Here is an 18,545-nt window from a genome sequence, read left to right on the forward strand (position 1 = left end):
CAGAATCATAAATCAGAAAGCCTATGCCTATGTTTAAAGCGAGAACTGGGTTCCCAGATCTGGTAATCAAGTGCATTATAATGACAACACCGATGCAAGTGTAAACAGCCGTTCTGCTTTATATCCAGGTACTAAAATGTTCAGTTTCTTTAAAAAATTGCTACTAGCCTTGAGTGCACATATTGTGATCCCTGTAATGAAAATCCTTATGGTATTTGTTAATTCTGCTTCAAAGCATAAATGTTCTAGATTCCAAAAAGTGGAGAGTACCACTTTCCAGCAATATGGCTGATACTGATCAGATGTCCAAAAACAACTTATCACAAATAATATGAGGGAATGCACTGGGCAGAGGGGATTTCTCATAGGTATTATGGAGCAATGAAGAACCAACCTCCATGAAATACGGATTAGTTTGTCCTCATTAAGGGGTCACTAAATCGAGAAAATAAATGTTCTACAGAGCATTCTTAGCATTATTAGTACTGTGTACGCCTGATATAGGTGTAATCACATTACCAGGCTGTGACTGAGTCAGAAAGCTTATATCTGAGGTTGAACCAAAAGCTAGGCATCAAACCCTTTCATACTTCAATTCCACCAACTAGAATGTTGTGAACGTATGGATCTGTTCATTAACATTGAGAGAAACTTGAGATGTCTAGGGGTTACCAACCATAGCTCTACAAACTAGATTCACATGGAAAATGAATGATTTCACTTGGTCAGAAACTGAGTGCTCAAGGGGGAAATAAGAAAAATTATGAAGAGTTTGCCTACACAACTCTTTTTAATAGTTTCAGAATCTGCCTTACTCTTATTGTCAAATCTGTGTCAAAGGTCATATGCTGCTATAAAGTCTCATTTCGACCAAGCTGCAGAATCTTCATTCTTTATTTTTTCCAGATTTTTCTGATCTAGTACAAGAAGTGAAATTTGAAAAAATGAATCCCTCGGTAAAGGGATCTAACAGTTCTGTACCAGGATTAGTAAATGCTGGCATGCATCAACGGTCTTTAGGGGGAGACTTGAAGCATTGGTTATAAATGGAGGACTCCTAAGGAAATTGGAATGAACCATAATATGTAGATGACACGCCGTTCATGATTTCATACTATCTCTTTATAAGAGAAAGCAGGGGATGTTCTCCATTTTGAAAGTTTTAATTTGAAGGTCTCCTCTGGGGGCACCAGTAATACTCCATGAGACCCATCTTACTTAAGCGTTTGACTCCTCGAGGACCCACATCAGCCCAGGAAGTAAGCCCCATGGTCCATTCAGTGAGCAGACCTTACAGTCACTCTATTTTAAGTGGTCAGTGGCAGAAATTAAAGGCAATATATAAAATAAGTTTCTTGGCCTTATTGCTGTCCAAATAGATGGAACAGTGATATTTAGACTATAATCCCTCTCTGCCTGGTGTTTCCATTTAACAAGTAAATATTTTCACTCAGCTGGGAGGTTACTAGGGTTTATATATTTTGGTTCTAAAGATGTAAAGTTTCAACCGTAATCTACATTAGTTGGGTACAGTGAATATATACATGCATATTGCGCAAAACAGACTTATTGAAATACCGTAGCAAGATACACTAAGCAGGGTGTCCTTTAGAGTTTGGCTGAGCAAGAGCACAGCTGTAAGCCCCCTATCACGTTATTGAGAGTCCGGGTAAGCCCCGGATTTCAGAACTCTCCGACCTGAAGTCCTTTCTGCCAAGGATACTTTGCCAAGTAAGCATATCAAACATTGGCCCCGAGCAAAACTTCACTGCCTTCTATGGAGCAGCTAAAGTGGTGGCTTCACTGAAAGACAGGCGATCTTTGTCTGTCTGTTGGGGATTTTTAAATGTGGAAGTTCTCCACCAAAGGAGTGGAGGCCATAAACTCCGCTGACCTTTAGGACCAGGAGGCCTCCCCCATAATCTAAATCAGACCCAGAGTGGGAATTTCTATCTCTTCACTTCCTACTGATATGGAAAAAACCCTGATCCACACAATGTTAAAATCCACAGAATTGATGATAGCCCATAGCGTTTTGTGAATCTGTATTCTGCACATTGGAAGAACCCGAATAACGTCCTTTTACACATGCACAGATGACGTATGTCCTAGGGATTCTCCTCCCTTGGTCTACATATTGGAGACTCCATGTAGCTGATTGCAGGTGAGGAGTGCATTACAAGCAATATAGCTTGGTCCTTTGTACTGGTGGGACTGAGGAAGGCATCACCCATCAATTAACCTCCAGCTGTTGGCACTAGCTTCATTCACTTGCAGTAGTGGTCAACGAAGTTATAGTCCAGAACTCATAATACTCCGTAAAAATCTGGAAGAATCTCGTCTTGGTGTTGTTTGCCTGTTACTAAGTTCATTGTGCAGACCCTTTTTAGAAAAAAAGTCATTTTTGAATTTCTTTGCATCTAGCAATAGCTGATCATAACCAAGCCACGGTAATTACTCTTCACTTTTTTTGACAAGTGTAAGTGTTACATCATTGCATGACCTGGGGTATATTTAGACTGTTTTCCTCACACTTAAAGACAGATATGTCATTCACCATGTACCTGCAGTTTAATTATAACTTAAAACCCGTATCTTGTCTTCCTCTAACACATTTACCTTCCCGCTGCATTCATTACAGGAAGACAACTATGTGAAACATTTCAGCATGGAACGTCTTATATACCTTGATACATCTGACAGCATTTCAGTATAATTTGGATTTTTTTTCTATGTTATCGTTAAAAAATCCAAACATTGTAATAATATTATACCATGAATGACACCGTGTACATGCTTTACATTTTCATTTCGCTTAATAGGCATTTTTTCATGCAGCAGACATTGCAGCATCTCTTTCTTCCTCTGAGCTAGCAAACCTCAATTCTGGGGAAATCATCGAACGTCCAACCAGAAGTGACATGTTTATGACCAGAAGCAATCATTCGTACTGCTTGACTAAGATGCCATCAGTGCTCGTAGCCATCAACAAATGTTTCATTTGTTTGAAGCTTTGAAGTTATGCATTATTTATACCAATTTCAAATGCCTACTTATATACAGATTGGCAAAAGCATTCCGTTGCCTATTATAGAAGAAATGTTTTAAATATCTAAATATACAAGCCCATTTTTAGTAAAAGAATTCAGACTGAATTGCAGTTGTTTTCCATAGCACCAGGGAATTTAACCCCTTCGCCACGGTGGTCGTGTGCGGATGACGAGCTGAGCTCGTCATGTAACACGGCTTTTGGAAAAAAGCCGCACAGCGGAAAAATAACCGCCGAGCGATGCGGTTAATATTTAGGATTTTGGGGCTTTGTACCCACTACCTTGTAAAAAGGTTAACAGAGTTATCATATTTTCAGGCTCCGAGTGAGAAACAGCGTGAAGCTCCCAGAAATACGGTATCTTTCCTGCATTTGTTCTTTGTAAATTGCGATCCTGTTTCCGCTTACAAATTCTTCCTGCCTTTAACAGTTACATTTGTGACCGGAATAGAAGGGTTGCTTTTTGGGAGCAAGTCTGCCTATTGGCGCTACTAGGGTCTGCCTGTGGGAGCCAGTGCCCAATCTGAAGTTGTCCTGCCCACCCACCCCCTTGTGTACCAGATGACAGCTGCAGACAGCAAAAACAGAAACTGGCCTCTCAACCTGGGAACAGTGATGGTGTTCCATTTACATTTCACATTTTAGTTACCTAACACTTTTTGATTTCTTCAGGAATTGGCATTTCTGTTTTTTTTTTTTCATGCCACATATTACTCATGCACAGTTCACACTGTGAAAAGACCTGCCTCTTTATACTAGAGCTTGTGACTAAGTGTTTATAAAGGGCCATGGTTGAGAGCTGTGGATTCCGGAGAAGGGAGAGAGAATTTCTCACTGTGCCAGTAAGTCTTTGATAAGATGGTTCTGAAAACATGTTCATTCAGTCCTTGGCCTCCCTGCAGAGTGCATAGAGCAAAGGATAAATGTGCCAATTGTAAATGCTATTCAATGCGAGAGTGTATGAAGAAAGTACACAGCTGTTGAAATATTAAAAGCGCATAAGATAAAGAAAAGACAGTAGATTCCCCGAAGTGTTGGTCTTGTCCCCATACTAATAGCGATTTCCGTCATATGTTTTTCTTTTGCCCTCGAGTTAAAGTTTTTTGGTCTCCTGTTTGGTCAAAATGGAATGATATTTTTTCTACTAATGTTATTTTTGATATTTCACATGTTTTTTTGGGTAGTTGTTCATCTGTTTGGAATGTTCATGTTATGGTGAGTAAATTCATCGATTTATTTTTGCCATTACTCTACAAATTATTACTACCAACTGGAAAGACACTTCAGGAATCTCCTTCCAAGCCTGGTGGAATTTACTCTGCCATCATCACAGCTTTGATCGTGCATTCGCCAGTTCTACTGCCTTGTTGATCAAAAAGGACTTGTTATGGTTGCCTTTAACTTCTTTTCTTTTCAGGTCAAGCAGTTAATGTTTTTCATGCATATTTCTTATTGGTTTTTGTATTCTTAGTATAGTTCTATCGTTACTTTTCTCTTTTTCCTTTTTTATCAGACTCTTTCTTTTTTTCTTTCTCCTCTTTTCTCCCCTTTCTCTTTTTTCCTTTCTCTCTCTCTTCTCTTTTTATTTGTTTATTTATTTTTCTAAAAATTTAAAAACAGCATTTGATTTTGTATAAGTTTTATTTTCAGCTGAGGTGTGATTCTTTCTTAGGCTTTTACCTTGTTGTTAATTTTTTTCTTTTTTCTTATTCAAGAATTGGCACCTCTCACCATATATTTTGTATTGATGTTTTACTTTGTTTATTACTTCAATAAAGCTTTCTAAACTCAAAAAGAAAAGACAGTGCTTACAGATAGGTGCATTTGTGGGTGTGAAGGTAAAGTGAGGGAAAGCAGATGCAAAGATGTCGGTGTAAGAGAGAGTAAAAAGAGAGTGCTGCAGAGAAGAGAGATGAGGTATGAGATATGCAGGTGGAGGGTTTCAGGAAGATACCAGAAGATAAAGGGCATTCACTTCTAAATGAGAGAGTGCATAGAAAAATAGGCCTATATTTACTAATGTTTTGCACCAGGATTGCATCACAAAAGCGACATAAACCTGGCGGAAAGAGTTGGAGTGGGGTTTACTGCCCAATGCAAATCAAAATTTGAATTGGAATGTTCTCGAAAGTTAACACAAATATGTGGTATATGCTACTTTCATGGGGACATTCCAGGGGTGGTACATGGGCATTCTCATACACCCACCCTTGGGTTTTGACGCAAATCCTTATCTACTAACATTTGTATACAGGACATTTGTGCCAAAGTCTTATGCCCCTTTGAGGTAGGCATAATGAGGAGAACAGTTTGCAATTCTCCCTTTTTTCCCAAATTTGCAGGTGTGCTGCATTTTACAGCAAACATGCAAAGTGGGGTTACTTTCATTAAAAAATCTATGCATTTGAGCAATCTACCCACCCACAGACTATGGCACAAGAGCATGTTCATTGGCACACAGCAGTTAAAAGTGTGCAAAGAGCTGGGGAGGGAAAAAAGGTAGCTATATAACAATACGAAGGAGTACCACCAAAGATAAGGCTAAACAGCCAATATTGGTGGGATGAGACACTAGTGTAAAAGAAGAAGTCCTCCTTTGTTTTTAAGGAACCCCTCACTCACCGACCTGGTCGGTGACATGCTTCATCATCGGGGCCACCTTGACAGCCGAATGCCGCCAAGGTGTGCTGCAACACCTGAGATACAGTGGAGCGGGTTTTTTGAGTGATGAATGTGAAAAATGGAAAAAAAGTCAGTGAGTTAAAAATTGTCCTGGTATAACTTAACCAAATATAATTTATTCTAAAGCTACTGGACAATATTAAAAACAGTGATGATACAATAAAGGCTTTAATGAGACCTAGTGTATCTGTGATATGTGTTGGGTCTACATGTTTCAAACCTTATGGGAGTTACCGGTTTTTCATCAGGACCAAAATGATGTAAAAGGAGTTGGGTGGTCAGGGTACACTAACACCCTGCCATACCTGCAACCCTTTCAAAACCCACAATAGCGATCGCTAGATGGGTAAAAATAATAGTAACCCAGCTGTGGTTACACAAAAATGAACAAACCTGTAAAAGAGAGAAAATTATCACTCATAAAGGTTATTTACGTGCCTGTAACGTAGTGAAGTGACGTAGTCCGCTCTGTCTGTGACTCATTCCACATTCAGTGATGCAAATAAACCATGGTGCGGTGTATCAGCACAAATTTCTATATTTAGAACCAGATATTCCTTGGTATGGCACACCTATCAATATGGGTGTGAGTGAGCACGCATGCGTAGTTTTATCTTTTAAACCACTCTTATCACAAACTTGATTGTGCGTGCCTCAGTCATAATTCTAACTCTTTAGTGTCAGGGATTACCGACGTGAAAGATTGCCAACTTGATCCAGAACCACATATAACATATAACAAAACACCACACTACACACATATTGTCAGGAAAAAACAACACTTACTCCTCAATGGAGGAAAGTTTGCCTCACGGGGATTTTGAGGGGAAGTTACAGAGTTCAGAACGTATTCTGTGTAAAAGAGATAAGGGAACATGGAGAGGGGTTCAAAGGAGAGTATCCAGTATAGTATGTTTCCCTCCTATGCAGCTGCGAAGAGGTTCGGAATCTCAAGTATTCCTATAAGGGCAGATTCTACTTACAGTTCCTCTGGTTGGTAATCAGCTGATAACCTACTTCACTCCCTCCGTGTACCCGCACTGGAGAGAAAAGCGGCGCCGTAGTTAAAGGCGGCCGCCATTGTGGGCGGGGAGGGCGTGGCCGGTCCAGTATCGCGCGATGATGTCACGTGGGTACGTGATCATCATACGCGCGTCTGGTTGTCAAGGCGACCTGGGGAAAACAAAAGCCTCCGTGATCGGAGACAGGCAAAAAAGAAGAAAGCCTCCGAGATCGGAGACAGTACGTTACGCATAAAAAGCGTAATTAAGGGATAATGTTAAGATCAGAACTCCGTGTGTGGAGTATAATCGGGCCATGAATGGTGATTTTAAAGAAAAGGGGCATACATACATTTTGCGTACTCGGGCATGTTATTTGGGCATTGAACAAGTAACCATGGGGGATACTACACAAAACGCGCTATTTGCTGGTAGTGGGGCTCAATATGAAATGAAGTATAGAAGCGCGTTGCCCCTGGATTAAAATTATGATCAGAACTCTGTGTCTGGAGTCTGGATAAGCCAATGGGGATTAAACAGAGGATAAAACGAGGCATATATGCAACTGTCAGGCATTTGGGCATACTCATTCAGCATTGGAGATGTAATTACGGTGAGTGCTGCCCATCAGTCTCTCAGCTTGGCAGATGACACAGGGTTACAGCAAAGTGGGATGTTAGCTGTGAATGTTAAAAACCAAGTGTCTATGAGAGGACAGAAGCCCAGGGGATATTATCATTTAGGCCATTTTTGTTTGTAGATAGCCTGTATACCCATCTTTGTTCTTTTTCGTACAGGCGTTTTTGTATGTTTGGTCCTGGAGAGATCTGCTCGATGACGGTCCAAAACATGTCATTCGTAGTGTGGCCTTTTTCAAGAAAGTGATCCGTCAGTCGGGTCGCATTTTTCTTGCAGCGTATGGTGCTGCGGTGTTCACAGATTCTCTGCTTGACCTTCCGGGTTGTCATCCCGATGTATCTTTTTTTGCAAGTGCATTCGATGAGATAAACTACATTTTCACTGTTGCAGTTGGTATGTGCAACTTGCCTCCAGGTTTTGCCAACCTCTAGATCAAGGGTCTTTGTGTTCTTAGTTAGGTGGCATACACTGCAATCTCCGCAGCGATAATGTCCAGTCACATCAGGAAGGCCCCATGCCCTGGTGATTGAAGGTGTGGTTGGAGCCAGCTTAGCTTTTGGTCTGGTGTTGACAAGGGTGTCTTTTAAGCTCTTAGACTTCTTAAAAGAAAAAAGTGGTTTTTCCCAGTGTAAATTGCCAGTGTTTATAATATTCCAATGCCTGTTTATGCTTTTAGTTACTTGGTTGGAAACCGAGTTGAATGTGGTCACACATGTCAGTGGTATTTCTGTTTCAGTTCTGGTCTTTTCTTCAAGGAGTGCTTCTCTGGGCTGGTTTCTGGCCCTCTTTTGGCATTTGTTTACAATTTTCTTAGGATACCCCCGGTTATCCAGTTTTTCAGAAAGATCATTCGCTTGTTTTTTGTAGTCAGATAGTTTACTACAATTCCTGCGTAGTCTTAAGAATTGTCCGTAGGATAGGTTCTCCCTGAGCGGTCTAGGGTGGAAACTTTCAAACCTTAAAAGGTTGTTTTTCGCAGTTGGTTTGTAATGGGTTTTAGTTTCCAGATGATTGCCTTCCTTGTTAATTACTACACCGAGAAAAACAATTTCTCTTTTGTCATAGCTGCTCGTGAATTTGAGGTTCCTGTCACAAGTGTTGACCCAAGTGACGAATTGTTCTAGGAGTTCAGTTGGTCCTTGCCAGATGGCAAGGACGTCATCAATGTATCGCCTCCAAAAGGTCAGATGCTCACGATATGGATTCACATTGTTCAGAATGAACTTGTTCTCAAAATCATACACATACATACCAGCTATGCTGGGGGCAAAAACACTGCCCATTGAGGTCCCCCCGGTTTGTAAGAAAAGTGTTCCTTCAAACTCGAAGTAATTGCGTTTGAGGGCCAACGTGGCGCATTCCAGAATGAAGGCCTTGGGAGTGTGGAAAGGCCAGTCTGCATTTTCTAAAGTGTTCCCCAGTACACGAATGGTATCGTCTTGGGGTATGCTTGTGTACAGGCTTTCGATATCAAAGCTCAATAACACAGTGTTCTCATCAACCTCCATGTTTTGTAGTAAGTTCAGTAGACTTTTTGTGTCTTGCAGGTAGGTGGTTGACTTCTGTACAATCGTTTTCAGAAGAAAATCACAGAATCTAGAAAGGGGCTCTAATAAGGAGCCGATGCCAGAAACTATTGGGCGTCCTGGAGGGGGCAGACTGGCCTTTCCACACTCCCAAGGCCTTCATTCTGGAATGCGCCACGTTGGCCCTCAAACGCAATTACTTCGAGTTTGAAGGAACACTTTTCTTACAAACCGGGGGGACCTCAATGGGCAGTGTTTTTGCCCCCAGCATAGCTGGTATGTATGTGTATGATTTTGAGAACAAGTTCATTCTGAACAATGTGAATTCATATCGTGAGCATCTGACCTTTTGGAGGCGATACATTGATGACGTCCTTGCCATCTGGCAAGGACCAACTGAACTCCTAGAACAATTCGTCACTTGGGTCAACACTTGTGACAGGAACCTCAAATTCACGAGCAGCTATGACAAAAGAGAAATTGTTTTTCTTGATGTAGTAATTAACAAGGAAGGCAATCATCTGGAAACTAAAACCCATTACAAACCAACTGCGAAAAACAACCTTTTAAGGTTTAAAAGTTTCCACCCTAGACCACTCAGGGAGAACCTACCCTACGGACAATTCTTAAGACTACGCAGGAATTGTAGTAAACTATCTGACTACAAAAACAAGCGAATGATCTTTCTGAAAAACTGGATAACCGGGGGTATCCTAAGAAAATTGTAAACAAATGCCAAAAGAGGGCCAGAAACCAGCCCAGAGAAGCACTCCTTGAAGAAAAGACCAGAACTGAAACAGAAATACCACTGACATGTGTGACCACATTCAACTCGGTTTCCAACCAAGTAACTAAAAGCATAAACAGGCATTGGAATATTATAAACACTGGCAATTTACACTGGGAAAAACCACTTTTTTCTTTTAAGAAGTCTAAGAGCTTAAAAGACACCCTTGTCAACACCAGACCAAAAGCTAAGCTGGCTCCAACCACACCTTCAATCACCAGGGCATGGGGCCTTCCTGATGTGACTGGTCATTATCGCTGCGGAGATTGCAGTGTATGCCACCTAACTAAGAACACAAAGACCCTTGACCTAGAGGTTGGCAAAACCTGGAGGCAAGTTGCACATTCCAACTGCAACAGTGAAAATGTAGTTTATCTCATCGAATGCACTTGCAAAAAAAGATACATCGGGATGACAACCCGGAAGGTCAAGCAGAGAATCTGTGAACACCGCAGCACCATACGCTGCAAGAAAAATGCGACCCGACTGACGGATCACTTTCTTGAAAAAGGCCACACTACGAATGACATGTTTTGGACCGTCATCGAGCAGATCTCTCCAGGACCAAACATACAAAAACGCCTGTACGAAAAAGAACAAAGATGGGAATACAGGCTATCTACAAACAAAAATGGCCTAAATGATAATATCCCCTGGGCTTCTGTCCTCTCATAGACACTTGGTTTTTAACATTCACAGCTAACATCCCACTTTGCTGTAACCCTGTGTCATCTGCCAAGCTGAGAGACTGACGGGCAGCACTCACCGTAATTACATCTCCAATGCTGAATGAGTATGCCCAAATGCCTGACAGTTGCATATATGCCTCGTTTTATCCTCTGTTTAATCCCCATTGGCTTATCCAGACTCCAGACACAGAGTTCTGATCATAATTTTAATCCAGGGGCAACGCGCTTCTATACTTCATTTCATATTGAGCCCCACTACCAGCAAATAGCGCGTTTTGTGTAGTATCCCCCATGGTTACTTGTTCAATGCCCAAATAACATGCCCGAGTACGCAAAATGTATGTATGCCCCTTTTCTTTAAAATCACCATTCATGGCCCGATTAGACTCCACACACGGAGTTCTGATCTTAACATTATCCCTTAATTACGCTTTTTATGCGTAACATACTGTCTCCGATCTCGGAGGCTTTCTTCTTTTTTGCCTGTCTCCGATCACGGAGGCTTTTGTTTTCCCCAGGTCGCCTTGACAACCAGACGCGCGTATGACGATCACGTACCCACGTGACATCATCGCGCGATACTGGACCGGCCACGCCCTCCCCGCCCACAATGGCGGCCGCCTTTAACTACGGCGCCGCTTTTCTCTCCAGTGCGGGTACACGGAGGGAGTGAAGTAGGTTATCAGCTGATTACCAACCAGAGGAACTGTAAGTAGAATCTGCCCTTATAGGAATACTTGAGATTCTGAACCTCTTCGCAGCTGCATAGGAGGGAAACATACTATACTGGATACTCTCCTTTGAACCCCTCTCCATGTTCCCTTATCTCTTTTACACAGAATACGTTCTGAACTCTGTAACTTCCCCTCAAAATCCCCGTGAAGCAAACTTTCCTCCATTGAGGAGTAAGTGTTGTTTTTTCCTGACAATATGTGTGTAGTGTGGTGTTTTGTTATATGTTATATGTGGTTCTGGATCAAGTTGGCAATCTTTCACGTCGGTAATCCCTGACACTAAAGAGTTAGAATTATGACTGAGGCACGCACAATCAAGTTTGTGATAAGAGTGGTTTAAAAGATAAAACTACGCATGCGTGCTCACTCACACCCATATTGATAGGTGTGCCATACCAAGGAATATCTGGTTCTAAATATAGAAATTTGTGCTGATACACCGCACCATGGTTTATTCGCATCACTGAATGTGGAATGAGTTACAGACAGAGCGGACTACGTCACTTCACTACGTTACAGGCACGTAAATAACCTTTATGAGTGATAATTTTCTCTCTTTTACAGGTTTGTTCATTTTTGTGTAACCACAGCTGGGTTACTATTATTTTTACCCATATAGCGATCGCTATTGTGGGTTCTGAAAGGGTTGCAGGTATGGCAGGGTGTTAGTGTACCCTGACCACCCAACTCCTTTTACATCATTTTGGTCCTGATGAAAAACCGGTAACTCCCATAAGGTTTGAAACATGTAGACCCAACACATATCACAGATACATTAGGTCTCATTAAAGCCTTTATTGTATCATCACTGTTTTTAATATTGTCCAGTAGCTTTAGAATAAATTATATTTGGTTAAGTTATACCAGGACAATTTTTAACTCACTGACTTTTTTTCCATTTTTCACATTTATCACTCAAAAAACCCGCTCCACTGTATCTCAGGTGTTGCAGCACACCTTGGCGGCATTCGGCTGTCAAGGTGGCCCCGATGATGAAGCATGTCACCGACCAGGTCGGTGAGTGAGGGGTTCCTTAAAAACAAAGGAGGACTTCTTCTTTTACACTAGTGTCTCATCCCACCAATATTGGCTGTTTAGCCTTATCTTTGGTGGTACTCCTTCGTATTGTTATATAGCTACCTGTCTAGGGGACTGGGAGTACCCTTCCATCCACAGTAGTGGATAAAATCCCTTAACTCTCCTATTCTGTTAAATATATGAGGGAAAAAAGGTGCCATAACTTATAGATATGGCACATTTTTTAAGACTACTTTTGATACAAGGCAGCACAGCTAATTTAGTGGCTGTGCTGGCTTGTGCTGGCTTGTGCTCAATATCAGTAAATATGGGCCAATGTGTTTTGAGGAGAACTAGGGTGGTTAAGGAACTCAAAATACCTCTTTACAAGAGCCTTAGTAATGTTTAGTTCATCGTCTGTTTAAAATATTGAAATTACTTTGTATGTGTTTGTAAGTAATGTTATAGTTATAGTTAGGTGAGAAATAGCAGTGCATAGCTTTGGTGCAAGTTATAGTTACCTTAGGGCATGAGATATAGTTACTTGAGATAACTATGACTGGTTAATTTCAGTTGTTTTGCGTGGTTAAAATATTACGTTGTCACTGAAACCACCGGGCGGGAGATTTAAAAATGCTCCCACCATGAGGGAGAATACATATATTTCCCTACCCAAGCAGATACGAGCAACTACTGTACCACGAGGTGAGCTCCTTGAGATACAGTCTGAGAGCTCACCCTGAGGATATGGCCCCATTAGCCTTAAGAGGCTTAGGGAGAGGTGCCCACTCCAGTTTGACCCTGTGGGAGTAGGTCCCTGGTGCCTTTTAAAGCTTAGGGACTGGGGCCATGTGGCTTCCCTCCCCTTTTTTATGGCATTCTGCCCCAGGGGATATGACCTCAGGCCTTACAAGGCTCGGAGAGGGAGGCCATTTTGCACATTGAGACCTCACAGAGGATCAGAAAGTGGGGCAACATGCCCCCTCCCCAAAATAAATATTTTGCACTGGGCCCAGGCCTACCCTGATGTTTTTTTTAAAGAGTAGAATGGAAGCACACACTTTTTTTAAACATTTTGCAGTGAATTCATAAACCAATGGCAAATTTGCGGCAAAATTGAAAAAAAAATGTGCCCCATGCTGGTCTTCTGGAAGGCCTCCTCCAGGTCTAGGAGGTCAGGGTATCCTTACCCTGTCCCCTCATGTCTTTTGTTTACCTTCTTTGTAGGCATCAGGACTGTGTCCTGAGTCCTGGGATGGCCACCACCAAATCCTGGATGATGTGGTGGCAACCAATTTGATTCTCTCAATGGCAACAGAGTGGGTAGGATGTATGATGTTACAATGCAATCATTTTGATTGCGGTACATTACATCGCGGTTTTTACAACACAAGTCATTACAACGACTTGCGCTGTAGGGCGCTGGACTTAGGAATAGTATGATTTACTATTCCAACTCTAGCCTACGTACAGTAGGGAAGGTGTTGGAATTGTAAATCACACTATTCTTTAGTCTAGAGCGCCCTCCAGTGCAATTCATGGTAAAGACCTGCATTGTAAAAGCAGCAATGTAATGTATTGCTGTGTTTTGACCACATTGTTAGGGTCTTTTCCCGAGTGGGTATATCCCAAAAATCAGTGTCGGTCTTGCTCTTGAAAAGATTATATTGAAAGTGTGTTGCCATCTTTTTATTTCGCATAACCTTGTGCCGGCTAATACATGCGCCGTTATGCATTCATAGTCTGTACTGAAAAGTGCTGTTTTATCCCATGGAAATGATGGTTTTCTCACAGGTTGAAAAGAACTTCAAAGCAAATAACTTCAAACATCTTTGGGCTAGATCAAATATGACTCATACTTGGCTAAGTGATTTCTGTGGTAGTTCTAATTCACTGTCTGCCTCAGTCGTTCATACTCTTTAATCCTATTTGACTTGATAAGTCAGCATTTCCAATAGATTTGTTTTTAGACTTCTCACAAGCACTGCTTAATATACATAGATCTTTCTGTTCTCAGTCTGACGCCTCACTCAGTTTTCCATTCTGCTAGTGAGATTCCTGGTGAAAAGATCTATCTTTGAATAGAGCTGTGGCAAAGGCAATAAATCATGCATCTAATTCCAAACCTGCTGCTGGGAGAACAATAAAGGTGTTGTTGGGTGTCATTGATGCAATTTACTATGGATTAGTGCAAATCAAGGCAAGGCCTCTACTTATTTCTTTGTTCACAAGGATAAACCGTTAGCTGGTTTGTAGTGGGGTGGAAGCATGATCATGTAATTGTGGTAATCTGTGTGCAAGACACACGATGAATGCGTATTCTAAGAACCATTCGGTTTAAAACATATTGTAATCAGGTTTACGAAGAACAAACGTATAGGCATTTCTTACGCAGATACCTCACATACTGCTTGCTTATCTCTGCCCTTCATGTTCGACAGACATATGAACTCAACCACTCACTTTAGGAATATTGTTACTGTTTTGTAAATGTACAGTAATACAAAAATAGAATATGGTGTTTTGCATTCTGGACAAAGAGCGTGGCATGATAAAAGATTATATTAGCATACATATATATAGATATATGAATTTGAAATTGAAATTTGTGGGACATTCCAGTCGAGCCTCTATAGAGTTCCTGGATATTAGAATTACACTACATGAAGATAAGTTGGAAATCACTGTTGTTAGAAAGCCGACAGCTGGGAAAACAATCCTGCACGCCCATAGCTCTCACCTCGCACCACTAATAAGGAGTATACCTTTTGTGGTATTTTATCGGGCCAAGAGGGTGTGCAGTAGTGTGGATGAGTACTCCAAAATTGAACAGGAAATGACTGCCAGATTTATCCAAAGGGGTTTCTCAGCTAGTGTCATCAATGGGGCAGCGAAAAAAGCGTTATTTGATTCATCTAAAACCCAGATAAAGAAAGTGAATAAGGGGGTGAATGGTCAGAGATTCGTAACAACTTATAACACTGAGCATAAGGAAATCAGATCAATCCTAAACAGACATCGATATTTGATAAGGGATGATCCGATTCTGGGCCCAAAAATGAAGAAACACCCAGACATAACCTTTAGAAAATCTAAATCATTGAAAAATTTGCTGGTATGGAGTGAGTTTCAGGAAAGAAAGAAAGGGAGAACTACTTGGCTCCAACAAAAAATGGGTTTTAAAAAGTGTCTTAAATGTAAGGCGTGTCAACATGGGTTGAGTCGCACGCATTTTAAGACATCTTTTAATAGAACAATTGCGGTAAAAGGCTATCTAACTTGTAAGTCTAGCTTTATGTTGTATCTGTTACAATGTCCGTGTATGAAAGTATATATAGGCAGTACCACCTTACCCGTACATCAGAGAATTTTACAGCACCACTGAGCAATCATTAACAAGGACAGAACATACCCGGTGGCTAGGCACTTTGAAACATTTCATGAAAGTAATCCTTCTAGCTTGCAGTATAGCTGTATAGCAGAATTTCCCCCAAAAAAGAGAGGGGGGATAGGGAAAAGGAACTTAGGAGACTCGAACACTATTTTATTTTGGTATTTAATAGTAAAGAGCCCTGGGGATTAAATATTGATGAAGATTTGTATACGTGTCTAACCTAGAGAAAAGGTAATATTGGAATTTATGTAAAAAATGCTGCACAAGAAAAAGAAGAATTTGTTTTTAAATGTTATTATAGAAAGTTGGGATGGAGTAAATATGTTATGAAGTTAAGATGAAGGTTTAAAAGTGATGAAATGAAACAGTACATTATGAAAATGCTAATTAATCTTATTATACTTGGATTATTAAGAATGAGGGGTATTTATTTCTATTTATATTTGTTTAATCTTTGATGATGATATTTTTATTGAAATTTTGTAAAGGGAGAGAGAAAAAATATGAAGTCTTTCTCCTTAAAAAAATAATTTTCTTCCCAACCCTCTTTTCTTTTTTTCTTCTCTTTTTTTAGTATATGATTATATTCTGGTTTTTTTAACAGGAATAATATACTTGAATACACTATTATTTCAAGATATATGAGAAAAGCTTTAATATGAGATCGAGTACTGTGAAAAATAAGCACTTGCACTTTCTAAGAGTGGTTGAAGCAAACAAAAAAAGGCAATCTGATGTACTAAGCACTGAATAAGCACTTTCACTTTTTTATTGTTGAAAACAGTGAGAATTATAGGCATATTTAGTACTAGCCATGAGTAAACATAAGGAGCTGCAGGGAAAGCACTAGCACTTTATGAACTTGAGTGCTGTATGTTGGAGGTAAGGGAGGTGAAGAAAGCACTTGCACTTTGTATAATTGTGAAACAGCAATAATAGGGCACTGGCCCTTCCTTTAATTAGAATGGATTTATTTATTTATTTAAAAAAAAGTAATAAATAAATGATTCAACTTGCTCTGATGTTACGAGGCTGGCATTTAAGGAAATGTGATGAAATGCAGAGAATACATTTTCTTGCACTAATTAATTCCAATTGCCATAACTGTGATGAATATTTCCATCTACAGAAGTACTTTAAAAACATTGTAAAGTGTTTAAATGCCATCACATGTTTCAGTTTGAACTGTAATTTTTCTTTAAAGAAAATGTTCTAAGATGGCCACCATGTATTGCACAGCACTTTGTTTATACGTAGTCTGTCACCCATGTCTACTTCTTAATGCTTATTTTAATTGAAACAGATAATTCATCTGCATCGTGAACAAGGCAGCTACACGCAGTTGAAACGCGTTGATGTATCATCACTGCAATAAATAATTGAGTGACTGAATCTTTGGAATGCCAGCTGAGTTCTGCAAAAAAACACGGCAATCGTATTTTAATATATATATATATATATATATATATATATATATATATATATATATATATATATATATATATATATATCTATATAGATATATCTATAAGGAAAGTCGTGGTATCACCAATAAGGCTTCTGAAAAGAAGGAGAGTGTGGTGCCCGTGGGTGGGACAAGTCCTTCTGTTTTCCATTCAAGATTCCAGCTCTCACGAATCCCCCTCAATCCCCCTCTCTGCCACCGGCAATTTTCATTAGTGGCTCTTAACGTATCAGCAGTGGAAAAGGGCTCAAGCTCAAATACAATCTGTGAGACTGTAAGATTTAGGAGAAGGGGGTGCATGGAATTGTGCAAGTCTTGAGCAATGGCAAGTAAGTCTCAGGTATAAGTTTGTGCCATACCTTTTATAAACCATGATCATTTATATAGTATTTTGTTTCTGGAAAAGAAGATTGTGGGATAATATTTCTCTATGCTTGGTGGGGTAATGTGTATACATGTCTTTCAGTTGATACACATATTTAGTAAAATAGTTTCAATAAATAAAATGTAGCTGAATAATATAGCAAATGTGATTCGAGTGTTTCAATGTAGATAATGCATTTATAACATTTGTATTGTTTTTCTTTACAGAGTTATCAGCTATGAATGTTGCCCTGGATATGAAAAGGTGCCTGGTCAAAAAGGATGCCCAGCTGGTAAATATTTAGATACTTTTTTTCTCGTAAGATTGTATGCTTGTACCACTTTAATGAGTGAATTGATATGTATTGTGCCTTAAATGTGTCATGAAAATCACAAAATTACCAAAAAAAGAATCTCATAACAATTTTTTTACCTTAAAACCGATAGCTTTGGGCCAGCATTTAATGCATTCCCTGTGCAATACATTTAGTTGCAAGGTGCCGCAACACAATTACAAATAACTAAATAAAAATCCAGTAAATTCATCTTATTCCCGGTCCTCTTGAATTTGGTTTGCCTGGAAGGGAATTGGCGTATCTTCTGTCTTTCTTGCCGTTCTTGCTCCTATGGTAAAAATCTGAAAAAATCAGTTGACTCATGTTTGTGAAGTTGCCATTTTTCCTATTTCTGTGTTTTCACGACATCCCCCTTTAGCTCATCCTGTCCTCGTCTGTTGCAAAAATCAGTACAATTGTGAAGGCATGCTGTTGATATCTGTAGCATTACTGATAATGGATTGGGCCCTATTACCGATGACTAGGTAGGGCCTATCAAAATCGGAACAACAAATTACCTAGCCGACACTTGAACTGCTGCTTTTCACTTAATCAGACTCAGGCCATTCAATCATTTCAATGGTCTGTAGTATGTATTTACTTATCATGTTATCTTTTTTTGGCATTTAAATCATTTGTCTTTTGTGTCATTGTGTCTTTTGTGTCATTTGTCTTTTGTGGCAGTGGTGACATCTTGTCTTTACTATTGTAACGTAAACCTTTCTCGCCTACCTAAGAAATTACTTTAAAAAGTGGAAAGAGCTCAAAGCCAACCAACAAGATTCATTTGTAGGATGGATCACAATGATTCCATTACCTTGGCCCCCAGACCAGTTATTATCACATTTGTTTCCTATCAAAGAA

The 18,545-nt window shown here is 40.0% G+C and overlaps 1 protein-coding gene across 1 annotated transcript in view; it reads left to right on the top strand.

Annotated features, from left to right (window-relative positions):
• Nucleotides 1–18,545, top strand: part of TGFBI (transforming growth factor beta induced) — a 225,671-nt gene that overhangs the window by 66,757 nt on the left and 140,369 nt on the right. The window contains exon 3 of the mRNA XM_086931518.1: nucleotides 17,575–17,639. Coding sequence (XP_086787644.1) covers nucleotides 17,575–17,639 — 65 coding nt within the window. The remainder of the gene's footprint in view (nucleotides 1–17,574; nucleotides 17,640–18,545) is intronic.

This window comes from Lissotriton vulgaris, chromosome 7, assembly GCF_964263255.1.
Source record: "Lissotriton vulgaris chromosome 7, aLisVul1.2, whole genome shotgun sequence".
Taxonomy (NCBI): domain Eukaryota; kingdom Metazoa; phylum Chordata; class Amphibia; order Caudata; family Salamandridae; genus Lissotriton; species Lissotriton vulgaris.